At 35.9% G+C, this 13284-nt stretch overlaps 1 protein-coding gene across 5 annotated transcripts in view; it reads right to left on the bottom strand.

Moving 5' to 3' along the window:
- Positions 1-13284, bottom strand: part of LOC5564933 (protein sickie) — a 653305-nt gene that overhangs the window by 471060 nt on the left and 168961 nt on the right. For all 5 annotated transcript variants that reach the window (XM_021848047.1, XM_021848048.1, XM_021848049.1 and 2 more), the window contains one exon: positions 4129-4299. In XM_021848047.1, coding sequence (XP_021703739.1) covers positions 4129-4299 — 171 coding nt within the window. The remainder of the gene's footprint in view (positions 1-4128; positions 4300-13284) is intronic.

The raw sequence follows: 13284 nt of genomic DNA, 5'->3' as shown, positions 1-13284 counted from the left end.
AGTTTCTCCATTGGTCTTTAGTTGGGCTTCCATTGATCTTCCTTTGGTCTTGCTTTGGTCTTTCTTTGTTCTTTCTTTGGTCTTTCTTTGGTCTTCCGTAGGTCTTCTGTTAGTCTTCCTTTGGTCACTCTTTGGTCTTCCTCTGGTCTTTCATTGGTCTTCCTATGGTTTTCCTTGGTCTTCAATTATTGGTTTTTCTTCAGTTTTCCTTTGGTCTTCCTTTGTTTTTCCTTTGGTCTTGCTTTGGTCTTGCTCCGGTCTTGCTCCGGTCTTCCTTTTGTTCTCCTTCGGTCTTACATTGATCATATATTGGCCTTCTTTTAGTCTTTCTATGGTCTTTTTTTGGCCTTCTTTTGGACTTCCGTTGGTCTTCCTTTGATCTTTTTTAGTCTCTCTTTGGCCTTACATTGGTTTTACATTGGTTTTATTTAAGTCTTCATTTGGTTTTCCTTTGGTCTACCTTTGGTTTTCCTTTAGTCTTCTTTTGGCCCGACTTTGGTCTTCCTTTGTTCTTCTTTTGTTCCTTCTTTGGTCTTTCGTTGGACTTCCTTTGATCTTCCTTTGGTCTTGCTTTGGTCTTCCTTTGGTCTTTCTTTAGTCTACTTTTCGTCTTGTTTTGGTCTTCTCTTGTCTTCCTTTGGTCGTTTTTTTGGTCAATTTTGGTCTTCTTTTGGTTTTCCTTTTCTATTTTTTGGTCTTCTTTAGGGATTCCTGTAGTCTTCCTTCGGTCTTCCTTTGTTTTCTTTTTGGTCTTCCATTGGTCATCCTTTGGTTTTCCTTTGGTCTGTTTTGAGTCTTCTTCTGGTCCACCTTTGGTCTTCCTTGGGTCTTGTCTTCTTGTCTTCTTGTCTTCTTGTCTTCTTGTCTTTTTGTCTTCTTGTCTTCTTGTCTTCTTGTCTTCTTGTCTTCTTGTCTTCTTGTCTTCTTGTCTTCTTGTCTTCTTGTCTTCTTGTCTTCTTGTCTTCTTGTCTTCTTGTCTTCTTGTCTTCTTGTCTTCTTGTCTTCTTGTCTTCTTGTCTTCTTGTCTTCTTGTCTTCTTGTCTTCTTGTCTTCTTGTCTTCTTGTCTTCTTGTCTTCTTGTCTTCTTGTCTTCTTGTCTTCTTGTCTTCTTGTCTTCTTGTCTTCTTGTCTTCTTGTCTTCTTGTCTTCTTGTCTTCTTGTCTTCTTGTCTTCTTGTCTTCTTGTCTTCTTGTCTTCTTGTCTTCTTGTCTTCTTGTCTTCTTGTCTTCTTGTCTTCTTGTCTTCTTGTCTTCTTGTCTTCTTGTCTTCTTGTCTTCTTGTCTTCTTGTCTTCTTGTCTTCTTGTCTTCTTGTCTTCTTGTCTTCTTGTCTTCTTGTCTTCTTGTCTTCTTGTCTTCTTGTCTTCTTGTCTTCTTGTCTTCTTGTCTTCTTGTCTTCTTGTCTTCTTGTCTTCTTGTCTTCTTGTCTTCTTGTCTTCTTGTCTTCTTGTCTTCTTGTCTTCTTGTCTTCTTGTCTTCTTGTCTTCTTGTCTTCTTGTCTTCTTGTCTTCTTGTCTTCTTGTCTTCTTGTCTTCTTGTCTTCTTGTCTTCTTGTCTTCTTGTCTTCTTGTCTTCTTGTCTTCTTGTCTTCTTGTCTTCTTGTCTTCTTGTCTTCTTGTCTTCTTGTCTTCTTGTCTTCTTGTCTTCTTGTCTTCTTGTCTTCTTGTCTTCTTGTCTTCTTGTCTTCTTGTCTTCTTGTCTTCTTGTCTTCTTGTCTTCTTGTCTTCTTGTCTTCTTGTCTTCTTGTCTTCTTGTCTTCTTGTCTTCTTGTCTTCTTGTCTTCTTGTCTTCTTGTCTTCTTGTCTTCTTGTCTTCTTGTCTTCTTGTCTTCTTGTCTTCTTGTCTTCTTGTCTTCTTGTCTTCTTGTCTTCTTGTCTTCTTGTCTTCTTGTCTTCTTGTCTTCTTGTCTTCTTGTCTTCTTGTCTTCTTGTCTTCTTGTCTTCTTGTCTTCTTGTCTTCTTGTCTTCTTGTCTTCTTGTCTTCTTGTCTTCTTGTCTTCTTGTCTTCTTGTCTTCTTGTCTTCTTGGCGTTTCCTTATTGTGATTTTCAAGAACGATTTCCCTTTTGATTCTCACGCTCGTAAACATCGATACTCGACAAGTTTGCAAAAACCGATCGTCAAGTCATCTAATTAATCATTCTCTTCATACCCCAATAAAAGTCAACCTTTCAATCGAACACTGTTGTCGTCGCCACCACAGCCCGGGACAAATGATGTTTATTAATATCAACAACTCTTCACCGAATCGATTATTATTTATAGCCCATCTTCCACCTCAGAACAGTCACCACAACCCCGGTTTGGACCCTTTTCCTCACGAGCTGACAACTTGAGACAACGATCATCGCTCAAATCGGAATAATGCAGAACATCGATTGGTCCGGCACCACGCCTTGCCCGTAGGAACAGAATTAATGTTCGGCGCGCTCCGCATTAAACGTTTGCATATTAATCACTTTAATGATCGTCATCGTTCATTCATCCACCCACCCACGTCTTCCAGCCCACCCCCCTCAGCAATTGGATCGTCTTCGGCATTCTGTGTAGAACCATAAAGGGGCAATGATTAGAACAAACCTACCACAACACTCGATATTGGTTTTTGAACGAACCGGAGGATTCAGTGACAAACGATATCGAATCGACATTTTATGATCTTGGGGAGAAATTTACTCTTAAGGGGGACAATCAGCCTTATCTAGGGTGACAATACGGCCGAGGCCGAAGAAAATAACGGTCTATGAAGCCATTATTCATAATGGAAAGTGATTTTTGGCTCAATAATTCTAGAAATTGCTGAGCCGGAGCTGGTTTCCTCCTCAATATCCCTACATGAATGGCATGTATGTAGTCGTCATTCGAAAAATATTGACTCTCATCCTTCATGTTGCACAGCTGGAGTTCAGTTTGTTATGTGCGCGCACAAATATCCTATAAGTAATGTCCATGACAGAGAAAAGGTTCTCAAACGAAATTTTCAGGTATTGGGTTTGGATATGACTGCGGCCTTGACTATGGCTTTGGATCTAGCTTTGGGTTTGGCATAGCCGTCGTCAGAAAAAGTTGATCATAGTAACCACAATAATCATAATTATTTTCTAAAAGTTCTATCCAACTTTTTTGTAAGAAAATGCATCATTTTCCATTGTTGAGTATTATCGGAATAAAAAAAAATCATGCATCTAAAATCAATAAGAACAGAAAAAAAAGTTTTAACTTGTCGATCTAGCCATTGTGAATTGGAAACCACTGCATTCGAGTCCAACTATATAGAGAGCCATATGGAACGAGCAACAGAGCGGTGAATAAGCGACTCTATCGAGTACGGAGGTCTCTATAAATCATGACCACGTGCTTTGTGCTTTGACCAAAGCCGTGTGCCGACTCCGACTTCGACGACGCCGGCCACCAGATTGGACCAATTGCTTGTTTCCATTCGTTCCACATTTCCCCCCATCAATAATTCCCTCGGTCTCGAAAATTGACGACTGATTTTGTATGTGCCTCCCTTGGTAGTGCATCGACGTACAACGGTCCAGATTTGAAAAAAAAAATCATTGCAAAAATTACCCATTCCTAATACATTGCAAATTTGCGATCATAGTTGAGGAATATGTTTTTTATCAGAAAAAAATCAAAACAGATCTCAGTTTTGATAAAGATTTTCTGATAATAACGTTCTGATGAGCACCTTAATATTTGAATATTGCTTTTTTGTCAGCTTTCTAGAGAACTGGACCTCTGTGCGCCACAAACTCATTCAACCCGGGCGAGTGGGTGTTTTTTGGCAAACAGACCACTCTCAGATATAGAGATTCTAAGAAACACACTTCGGTCGTTTCCAGATCGACGCCCTCCTGGGGGAGAGTGAATCATGTTTACCCACTTTAATTGAACTAGTTTCGCTTTGGGAAGAAGCATTTGCCGCAATTCTTTGATCGAACGAGAAATCGTTTGGGGGGAAGTGCGATGCAATGGTGCGCGCCTATGGAAAGTGCTCATCGCATTGATTTACGACCATCTGATTACAATTAATGAAGCATGATTTATTTGACGCGATCAGAAGAAACTATGACGGCGAGGGTGGTTGAGGAGGGGAATAAAACTGGGAGATCGTTTCGTGACTTACCATATGTTGGGGTGTTTTTGGTTTCTTCACCAAATCAGGTACTTTGAAAGTGGTGACCGCTTCGATCACTTCGGCCAGCAGCAGCCCATCGCGGCAATCGGCGGACAGATCCGAGACCTTCTTCTTCGATTTGGCCCGCTCCAGGTAGTAGTTGGCCCAGTCGGTGTAGATCTGCGGGGAGGATGGAGACGGAAAGAAAAATTAAGTTGAGCATTTTCACCGTATTAATGCATTAAGAGAAAATACATATTATGGAATCAGGGTCACTCTTTTAACTTTGAACGGAAAATGTAAGATCCTAGAATCCTAGGAACCCTGGTTTTGGTATAGGGAAGGTGTACCGGTAATCGCCATGTACCAGTTATTCGCCACCCCAGATTTTATACCATTTTACTACATATATGGTTGCCAATTGTTTAGTATTCGCTAAATTGCTTTAAGATGATACGGAAACATTCTTGGAAACCGCAAAATTTTCTCAAAAAATAATAGAATAAAATCATTTTCCTTAAAATTGTTGCTTCTTTGCACCTACACTCCCGTGCAAAAGTTTGGGTTCACCCCCTAAAAAACATACAAAAGTGTTCTGTCCGTATCTCTGTGATTATACGTCCAATTTAAACTATTTAAGCCGCATTCGAAGAGCAAAGAGTTATTCTTACTTTGTATGTATTTTTCCAAAAACATTTTTTCAATTTTGTATACTAAATTTGTACTTAAAGTTGTGACATTTAAAAAAAAACACATTGAAAAATCATATCTAATTTATTCAGTATTGGGTCGACCAAAATTTTAAATCAAAGTGTCATTAGAATCGTTATCTTATATTCTTTGAAGAGACTCCATGAAATTTTGGCGGAAAAATCTGGAAAGTATTCAAAATCAATGAAACAGTCAGTCAAGTCATCGTGCAAAAGTTTAGGTTCACCCCTCAGTATGATGCAAATCGTGCAAAAGTTTGGGTTCACCTGAGCCACACGCACATCATTTTTGTCAATATCTCTGCCATTTTTCAACCGATTTTAATAGTTTAAAGCTTTTTTGAGCGCAAATAAAGGCGCATACATGATTGGTTTGAGATTTCACAGATTTAAGTAAGTTCAGGTGAACCCAAACTTTTGCACGATGACTTGACTGACTGTTTCATTTAGTTTGAATACTTTTGCGATTTTTCCGCAAAAATTTCATGAGTGCTTTTTAAAGAATATAAGATTACGATTCTAAAGACCCCTTGTTTTAAAATTTTGGTCGATCCAATGCTGAAGAAATTAGTAATGTTTTTTAAGTGTGTTTTTTGAAAAATGTCACAACTTTAAGTACAAATTTAGTATACAAAGTTCAAAGAATGTTTTTAGGAAAATACATACGAAGTAAGAATAACTCTTTGCCTTTCGAATGCGGCGTAAAGAGTTTGAATTGGACGTGTAATCACAGAGATATGGACTGAACACTTTTGTATGTTTTTTAGGGGGTGAACCCAAACTTATGCACGGGAGTGTATCTTTCGCCACTTGTTCCTGATTCGCCACCCTCCATAAGAAATCAACGTAGAGTAAAGTGGGGCAAAAGTTCGAGTGGGGTAAGAGTTTCTTTTTTAGATTTCCGGCTCAATTCAAAACAAACCTTATAAATGTCATGGTGGTTCGAATGCTATTCAAGTAAGAGACTTTCAATCCAAATATCATAAAAATCGATTGAGATTTGGAAAAGTTATGGCTATTTGTTGTTTTTCGACGTGAATATTGTAATTTTTGGTCAAACTTTCGTTGCATGGAACCAATTGAAGATAAAATCTTTTTCAATATTTTATGTGAGGGCGTTTCTAGGCCTATCATAAGGTTGCGTTGAGGTGTATTAGTTTTTTCAAAGATGCTTGAAAACAATTTTTGGCCCATAGTGGGGCAAAGTTCGAATCAGCGGGGCAAAAGTTCGACCCATGTATAAAATCACGGAAAAATTGCCAACTTGCCTAAAATCCACATATTATCTTCAAATTCAGTTAAATTTGTCTGATCGTGTGAAAATTGTCGCCAAAATATTACATTTCCATATAGTTTTGTGAAAAACTGCTATTTTTGAGTATAATACAATTAACCCGGTTTTGGGCATTTTTTGATGAAAATTTAGTGTGTATTTTTCGTCAAACTTAAGTTTACGGCTGGTGTAAAGTATGTCTATCATAAAAGGATCGATATTTTGTGTTTTAGCCAGCGAACTTTTGACCCACACTAGATTCGAACTCTTGCCCCACCGGTGGGGCAAAAGTTCGAATAAGACAATTGATTTTGAAACTGTTATAACTAAAAATGGGTAAATATTTTGACACAAGTTTGTTCAGCAAAATTATAGCCAATATGTTGACGGTTCACTCTATGGTATTTGTTTTGTTTTAACTGCTATTGTTTTCCTGGAAGCTTTGATTATACCACTAAGGTCGAACTTTTGCCCCACCTTACTCTAAGTGGCGAATTCAGCTTAGCTTAGCTTAGCTTAGCTTAGACTGACTACACATATCAATGGTTGCTATTCCGTGATTGACTTAAGTCAGTGAAAATGCACAAAGAATCAACTAGAAGTTCGGCTGGGATTGGCCATAATCTTCTTCAGTGTGCATAATTCAGTGCCTCTATTTATACATGGTCAATAACGGTGCCGGCCACGTCCTTGCAGTCAGGTGGGATTGGGGGAAGGAATGTTAGTGTGTAACCATTGCTATTTGGAGACCGTGTTTGCCTCTGCATCTCCACAAAGGTTACTGGGAGGGATGTTTGTTAATGGGGAGGATCGTTGGGTCACAGGATTCACTTTGATAAGTGATTAGACCATGATAAATAATTATTTTTGAGATATAAACATGCTTATGTGTAAATATAATTTTTTTTATTTGATATGAACAATATCTATGTAGAGAAAAATTATGCCAACACTTGAGGTGACGAACCTTTCAAAGTTTGTTGAATAAAGTGAACCTTTCGCAAGTCTACACTTGTAGTGTCGAACTATTCAAGGTTTTTTTAATTAAAAAATAAAGTTAAAAAAAGAGTTTTGAAAAAAAAAATTTGACATAAATAATTCATGAATCAGAGTTTATGTCGACACTCACAGTGACGAACCTTTCAAAGTTCGTTTAAAAATCATATTTACGTCTCACCGTTGTAACGATTAAAGGTGCAGTCATACATAATTTATAGATTAGAAATAGTAGCATGAAACGAGCTCACCAATTGATCCGTCATGCTTGAGCAGCAACAATCCACTTTCAGTTTCACTCGTATGCTCGGCTATATAAAAGCACTCAGAGAAAAAAAATGGGCGCGACCAGAGAGGGAAAACAACTGACCACTGCTCGGGCTTTCTTGACGCACTGCCCAGGAGCAAGCGTCAACGTCGAAAGATCAAAAAGAACTAATCGAACGCGGCACTTTTTCACTTTCACTCGACCGACGCGCGACATGTTTGATCCTGCCCTCATCACCGACCCCCGCAGGAGCAAGTGTCAAGGTCGAAGGATCAAACACAACTAAGCAATTATCCACACTTTATCGTTTTTTTTCTTCCGAAAAACGCGAACCGGACACAATTGATCCGGATTCCGTCGCTCGCCCTCAAAGGAGCATGCAACAGATTCAACGGATCAAACACTACTCTCCATAAGAAATCAACGTAAGTGGCGAATTCAGGAACCGAAACTAAAATTGTGGCGAATACTGATGCAAGTGGTCCAGTATTCGCCACCACCTTTTATAATACAAAAACAAAGTTTCTGATTGGTTTTTATATTTTTCCTGCTGAGCATGGATTGAAAGCTTTCGTTTAATGTATTGACAGTAACCAAAGGTCTTTTGATTCATTAATAAACAATATTTTTCCTCAGGGTGGCCAAAACTGGTACACTTGGTTATTCTGGACACAAAAGTAACTGCGTGGTAATGGAGTATTTCGTAGATTGCATACTGAAAGTTGTCACTCTTATTCCAATTGCTTATGGAAAACCATTTTGAAAGGAATACTACATGACAATTCCCATTGCCGGTCACGTCCATCTTCTCCGTTACGATCTAGGATAATGACATCTAGGTATGACATCTACTTAAGGAGAGGCCAGCGACTCACCGACGCCCTCATAGATATCAAAGAGTTGGATTTAGGAAAGGGTGATGGTCTTGGATTCACTATAAGCGAGTGATGCTACCGGATAACATTTAAGTGTATGTGTAGATGAGTGTATCTTTTGTAATTGGGGACAAGTGTGAAAGAAGTATTTTTATAAACGTTTGGTAGTGACGTAGCTAAGAAAATTAATGTCACTCTATGCGTGCTTGTTTTCCATGAATGGGACACAGGTATTTCCCTCCTTATGTCCTAGCTAATAAGCTTTGGTTTAAGCGCCATTACTCGCTCCCTGAAATGAGAAGATAAATTGACCCAACCCTATGACACAGAAATAGTCCAGCTTGCATTGAAAATAAGTAGTTCAATCGGAACGAACTCAACCGATAAGAAACGCTACCGGATTTTTGGAGTCGGTTCTGATAGGAGTTTAGGATAACTTTCAGGATTTCCCTCAAGGGACCACTCTTTAAAGAATTACATTAGAGATTCTAGCAGGAACTCTACTGGAGATTCCTCTAGGAATTTGTCACGATATTCTCCAAGAATTCCACCAACGATTTTCACCAATGAACTCCTAAGCACATGGGATTCATCCTGCAACTTAATCAAAAATTTCTCCATGAGTTTTACCAGGGTTTTCTTCAATGAATCTTTCAAGTTTTTCATCCGGAAACTCTCAAGCAATTCCAACAGGAATCCCTGATTCGTTTCTACTAGAGATTTCATGGGGTATTCCATCAGAGATTCATCCAAGAATGCCACCAGGGATTTCTCCAGAAATTCAATTAAGGATTCCTCCAAGAACTCATACAGCGATTCTTCCTAGATTTTTACTAAGAAACTCTTAAGCAGGTATTCCTGTATATTCCACAAGGAATTTCACGAGGAATTCCACCGGGGTTCCTCCAGAAATTTCAGCAGAGATTACTCCAGGAATTTCATTAGCAATTTTTTAAGCAATTTCATTAAGGATTCATTCAGAAATTCACAAAGAAAACCTCCAGCAAATCAACTCTTGAATCTAGAGTCTAGTTTGCTTTAAAAATTATACATTTTTTTCTAGATATTACTCAAAGATTCCTCCATAAATTCCACCAGGGGTGCAAAGATTCGATCAAGAAGGGATTTATTTAGGTGTTTTACCACATATTTTTCCAGGAATGCAACTTGAGCTTCCCTCAAGATTTCCACCAGAGATTTTTCCAAAAAATCTACCGAGGATTCTTCTAGGAATTTCATCCACGATTATTCCAAGAATTTTACCGTAGATCCTTTCTGAAATCCCACTAGAGGTTCGGTCAGGAATTTTGTAAAGAATTTCTTCAGAAATTTCATTAGAGATTCCTCCACAATTTTTTTTTGCGATTCCACAAAGGATTCTAACAAGACATCCACTCTTCACTTGGTTTTCCCCAAGGTGCTACTTGGTATTCCTCTATTTATTTGTTTATTTATTTATTTATTTATTTATTTTTAAATTGAAATTTTGAAAGAGGGAAAAGCCCCTTTGAGTGATTTCTTACTGAAATCTTTCTCAAAAAGGCATAAAACCTCTTTATCTTTTCAAAAAAACATTACTAAATAAACAATCTTAAAAATAAAAGGCTCAATCGGCATTGATCCATAGCAGAGCCAGGTTCTTGAAAGATCGAGAGGTCCGTGAAGATGTTCATAATTATTAGCATACCACACATAGTAAACTACTCTTCAAATCTGAAAAGAAACATAGAGTAAAGTGGGGCAAAAGTTCGAGTGGGGTAAAAGTTTCTTTTTAAGATTTCTAGCTCAATTTAAAACAAATCTTATAAATGTCATGGTGGTTCGAAAGCTATTCAAGTAAGAGACTTTCAATCCAAATATCATAAAAATCGATTGAGATTTTGAAAAGTTATGGCTATTTGTTGTTTTTCGACGTAAATATTGTAATTTTTGGTCAAACTTTCGTTGCATTGAACCAATTGAAGATAAAATCTTATTCAATATTTTATGTAAGGGCGTTTCTAGGCCCATCATAAGGTTGCTTTGAGGTGTATTAGTTTTTGCATAAATGCTTGAAAACAATTTTTGGCCCATAGTGGGGCAAAAGTTCGACCCATGTATAAACTCACGGAAAAATGTGCAAATTGCCCAAAATCCACATATTATCTTCAAATTTAGTTGAATTTGTCTGATCGTGTGAAAATTGTCACCAAAATTTTACATTTCCACTTAGTTTTGCGAAAAACTGCTATTATTGAGTATATTACAATTAACCCGGTTTTGGGCAATTTTTCGATGAAATTTAGTGTATATTTTTCGTCAAACTTAAGTTTATTGCTGGTGTAAAGTATGCCTGTCATAAAAGGATCGATATTTTGTGTTTTAGTCAGCGACATTTTGCCCTACACTAGATTCGAACTCTTGCCCCACCGGTGGGGCAAAAGTTCGAATAAGACAATCAATTTTGAAACTGTTATAACTAGAAATGGGTAAATATATTGGCACAAGTTTGTTCAGCAAAATTATAGCCAATATGTTGAAGGTTCACTGTACGGTATTTGTTTTGTTTTAACTGTTATTGTTTTCCTGGAAACTTTGATTATACCACTAAGGTCGAACTTTTGCCCCACCTTACTCTACGAAAAAGGATAAAACAATATCATACATAATAGGAGATGTCATTCAAAAATTGAAATAAAAGTTTCAAAATTGAGAGATGCATATTTCATAAAATATCTCGAACTGGTATTGGAGTGGGACTACCTAAATTTTGAATTTATTTCAAAAATGTATTTCTTGGTACAATGAATCTTGTACAATGAAAAATTATATGATCAATATCTTCATAAAAAGCCCCACAATCGCATAAATTGGAATCTTTTATGTTAATGCGATATAAATGACTGTTGCATTTATAATGATTTGAAATTAGTCTTGAAATATTACAAATAAAATTTCTGCTAACTGATAAATTTTTGAACCATGGATTTAGACAAACTTTTGGAAGAATAGAATGACACCAACGTCCTTTATCACTTGAATCCCAAGATGCTTGCCAATTCAATAAGGAAGATCTTTTTAATTTTGAATAATATTCAAATGTAGAAATATTACGATTATATGTAATACCACAGCGAACACCCAATTTAGCTAATGAATCAGCTTGTTCATTACCATACATTTTTGAATGAGCTGGAACCCATACAAATTTTATAATGAAGCCTAGTAAATTTAGTTCAAATAATAATTGTTTTATCATTAGAATTAGATAATGAGTTTTAATATGAAAATTCACTGAGCTAATGGCTTTAAGGCAACTATAGCTATCAGAGCAAATAAAAAATATATTTGGTGAACAAGTTTTTATCAAACTACATGTAAAATATAATGCAGTTAATTCAGCAACAAAAATGGAACAGGGAGATTGTAATTTAAAAAAAATGTGCTGTAAAATGATTGTACACCCCGAATCCTGCAATATCATTAATTAAAGATCCATCTGTAAAATAAAACTGATCAGAACTTACTCCAACAAATTTACGATTAAAAAACAAAGTAGCAAATCGAGAATAGTCATGACATGAAGTTTGTTTCAATTCTTCATGTAAAGATAAATCAATTATAGGTTGCAGCGAATGAATTTCAATTTCATGTTTATAAAACATGTTTGAAGAATTAACTATAATATTTTGATTTATACAATGATTGAAAGAATCTAAAATTTTGCATGTTGGATTAATTTCAGCTTAAGATTTTAAAATTGTAATTATTGGGTGATTATTCGAAATTCATTGTATAATATATTTACAATTCAATTCATGAAATCTAATTTTCAATGGAACAATTCCTGCTAAAACTTCCACTGATTTTGTGTGAGTGGAATTCATTAGTTTCAAACAAATTTTCAAACAACGATATTGAATTTTCTCAATTTTGGAAAAATGTGTGGAAGCAGTATTTCCAAAAGTAAAACAACCATATTCTAGAACAGAACGTATTGTAGTTACATGAAGTGTTATTAGATCATAAGGATGAGCTCCCCACCAAGTACCAGTAATTGTTTTAAGAAAATTTATTCTTTTTGAACATGTTTTTTGAATATATTGAATATGATATTTTCACGTTAATTTAGAATCGTACCATATACCAAGATATTTGTATTCGTCAACTTGTTCAATTTCAATATTATTAAAATATAAATGAATATTATAAAAGGAGTGTTTGCGTGAAAAAATTATAAATTTTGTTTTTGCTACTGAAAAAGTAAAACCATTATTATGTGCCCAATTACAAATATTGTCTAGTACACGTTGCATATAATGACGAATCACTTCTCTATTTTTACCATTGATAGATACAACCTTATCATCAGCGAATTGATAAAAATAACAACCATTTGGTATAATAGATGCTAAATCACTTGTAAATAAATTATATAAAAAAGGACTTAAACAAGATCCTTGAGGTACACCAAAATAGCTATAACGAACCATTTTAGAAGATCCATTGTGAAAAAATTTCATGATTTTGAAAGAAAATAAATTACATATAAAATTTGATAAAACAATTGGAATTTTGAAATTTATCATTTTTTCATATAATAAATCAATAAGAACAGAATCATATGCACCAGAAACATCAAGAAAGGTGGAGACCATGTCTTGTTTCCTATTAAAAGAGAGGTGAATTTGAGATGGTAAAAGAGCAGTACAATCACGAGTACCACAACCTTTCCTAAAACCATATTGTGATGAAGATAAAATGATATTCGTCTCAGCCCATAATTCAAGACGATTCAAAATCATTCTCTCCATGAGTTTACGTACACATGATAATAAACTTATAGGCCTTCGACTGTCAGCCAAAGAAGGATTTTTGCCTGGTTTCAATAAACTAATAACTTTAACAAAACGCCATTCTGGTGGGAATATATTTTGAAAAAGAAAAGAATTATATAGAGAAAGTAAATGCATTTTGCCTTCAAATGGTAAATTTTGCAATACAATAAATTTTATTCTATCAATTCTCGGAGAAGTATTATGAGTCACAGATAAAGCCAAATTC

This window comes from Aedes aegypti, chromosome 2 (assembly GCF_002204515.2).
Source record: "Aedes aegypti strain LVP_AGWG chromosome 2, AaegL5.0 Primary Assembly, whole genome shotgun sequence".
Lineage (NCBI taxonomy): Eukaryota > Metazoa > Arthropoda > Insecta > Diptera > Culicidae > Aedes > Aedes aegypti.
The sequence above is the reverse complement of the archived record's forward strand: the minus strand, read 5'-3'. Positions and strand labels throughout refer to the sequence as shown.